The following is a 1,370-nucleotide window of genomic DNA, read 5'->3' on the forward strand; positions in this document are numbered from 1 at the left end:
GATATCATAATAGTGATCTGATGAATGACAGTTATTAAGCCCTCTGTTCATCCACTGTATTGAGCGTGATGAGGCAAGTCTCCAACCCAGAGTTAGACTTAGTAGAATATGATGTATAATGAAGTGTTGTATTTCCAAACTAGTTTAATATTAGTTGCCCAAATTTATCCCGTAGACCCATCCACGAATCCCATGTTCGTATGGACCCCTTAAGGCTGGCCATTGGCAGGAAGACAAATTCCCGCCATATGTAGTTATGCCCAAGCGATTCGTGACCTAAACTCCATAGCCTGGCGTGCCACAGAACAGCTCCGAAAGTTAAGCACTTGTTGGCCGCAAATCAAGCCAAGATGAGATTTTCACAAGGCTCCACGCCCCCCAGAACCCGTCGTAGAATGGCATGGGATTCAACCAGCATAGTACCAATTCCCAGTCGCACCCTCCAACCCCGTAAATTCTAATTTTCACGCCAACTCCAGAATACGCGACTTTCATCCCTCCAGATCTGCCAGATCCGGTATATCTGACTGCAAAAAAGAGCGACCCCACACAAATTTTCCGTACATGGTAAGGTTTCTCCAACGTACTTAGAGCTCCAGCTTATAATAAGGTGAGATAGGGAACGGGATTTATCCAAAATGAGTGACAACAACTTCAAACTGCCCAAACTGCCGGTCGAATTGGTGGAACAAGATACTCGGGAGATGGACAGGAAGAGTTTCGCCAGTTTTGTGAACGTCTGCCGAAAAACGATCTGCTCCATTGCCGAACCGTATCTATACAAGGCAATCAGCCTGACTCCATCAAAGGCTGCCTATCGTGAGGTGTTGACCTTATTGGGAGCCATTTGTAAACCGCCTCATATGGCTTCACGTACCGAAACACTCAATATGGACGAGCCGGAGAAGGACACAAGTGATGTGATGGAACTCGTTCAAATGGCTGGTTTGGATACACAACCAAGTGCACATGAGAGCATCTCACACCTGCTGTCCAAATTGCCCAATCTTCGCTCCCTTTTCACCTCCACGCTTCCAGGAGCAATTCGGGTTTCACTATGAAACGTTTGGACAATAAACCTCTCAACTTTTTCCTCCCTAAGGAAGCTCGTAACGCTTCAGTTGCCGGCGCATTGTCTGTTCATATGCTTATCCCCAACACCAGTTTTGCCTTCGACACTGGAACGCCTAGATGCGAAAGAGTTGATCGGATCGACGGAGAACAGATATGTCAAGCAGAAGCCTGTCGAGGGTACAGATGTATGCGCATTGAAATTCATCGACTCAAGGTGTGCTATCCGGGAGTTCAAAGAAGTCGAGTTGCGTGCCATCTGCAATGACAAGGGGGTTGGCGTTAGAACCGAATCATAA

The 1,370-nt window shown here is 46.9% G+C and overlaps 1 protein-coding gene across 1 annotated transcript; it reads left to right on the forward strand.

Moving 5' to 3' along the window:
• Positions 1 to 638: 638 nt before the first annotated feature.
• On the forward strand, positions 639 to 1,370 carry HCAG_09163 (predicted protein; the record flags this gene model as incomplete). Its single annotated transcript, XM_001535850.1, has 2 exons — positions 639 to 945; positions 1,192 to 1,370. The coding sequence occupies 2 exons, from the start codon at positions 639 to 641 to the stop codon at positions 1,368 to 1,370; spliced, it is 486 nt and encodes a 161-aa protein (XP_001535900.1).

Source organism: Histoplasma capsulatum, genomic scaffold (assembly GCF_000149585.1).
Source record: "Histoplasma capsulatum NAm1 scaffold_42 genomic scaffold, whole genome shotgun sequence".
Lineage (NCBI taxonomy): Eukaryota > Fungi > Ascomycota > Eurotiomycetes > Onygenales > Ajellomycetaceae > Histoplasma > Histoplasma mississippiense.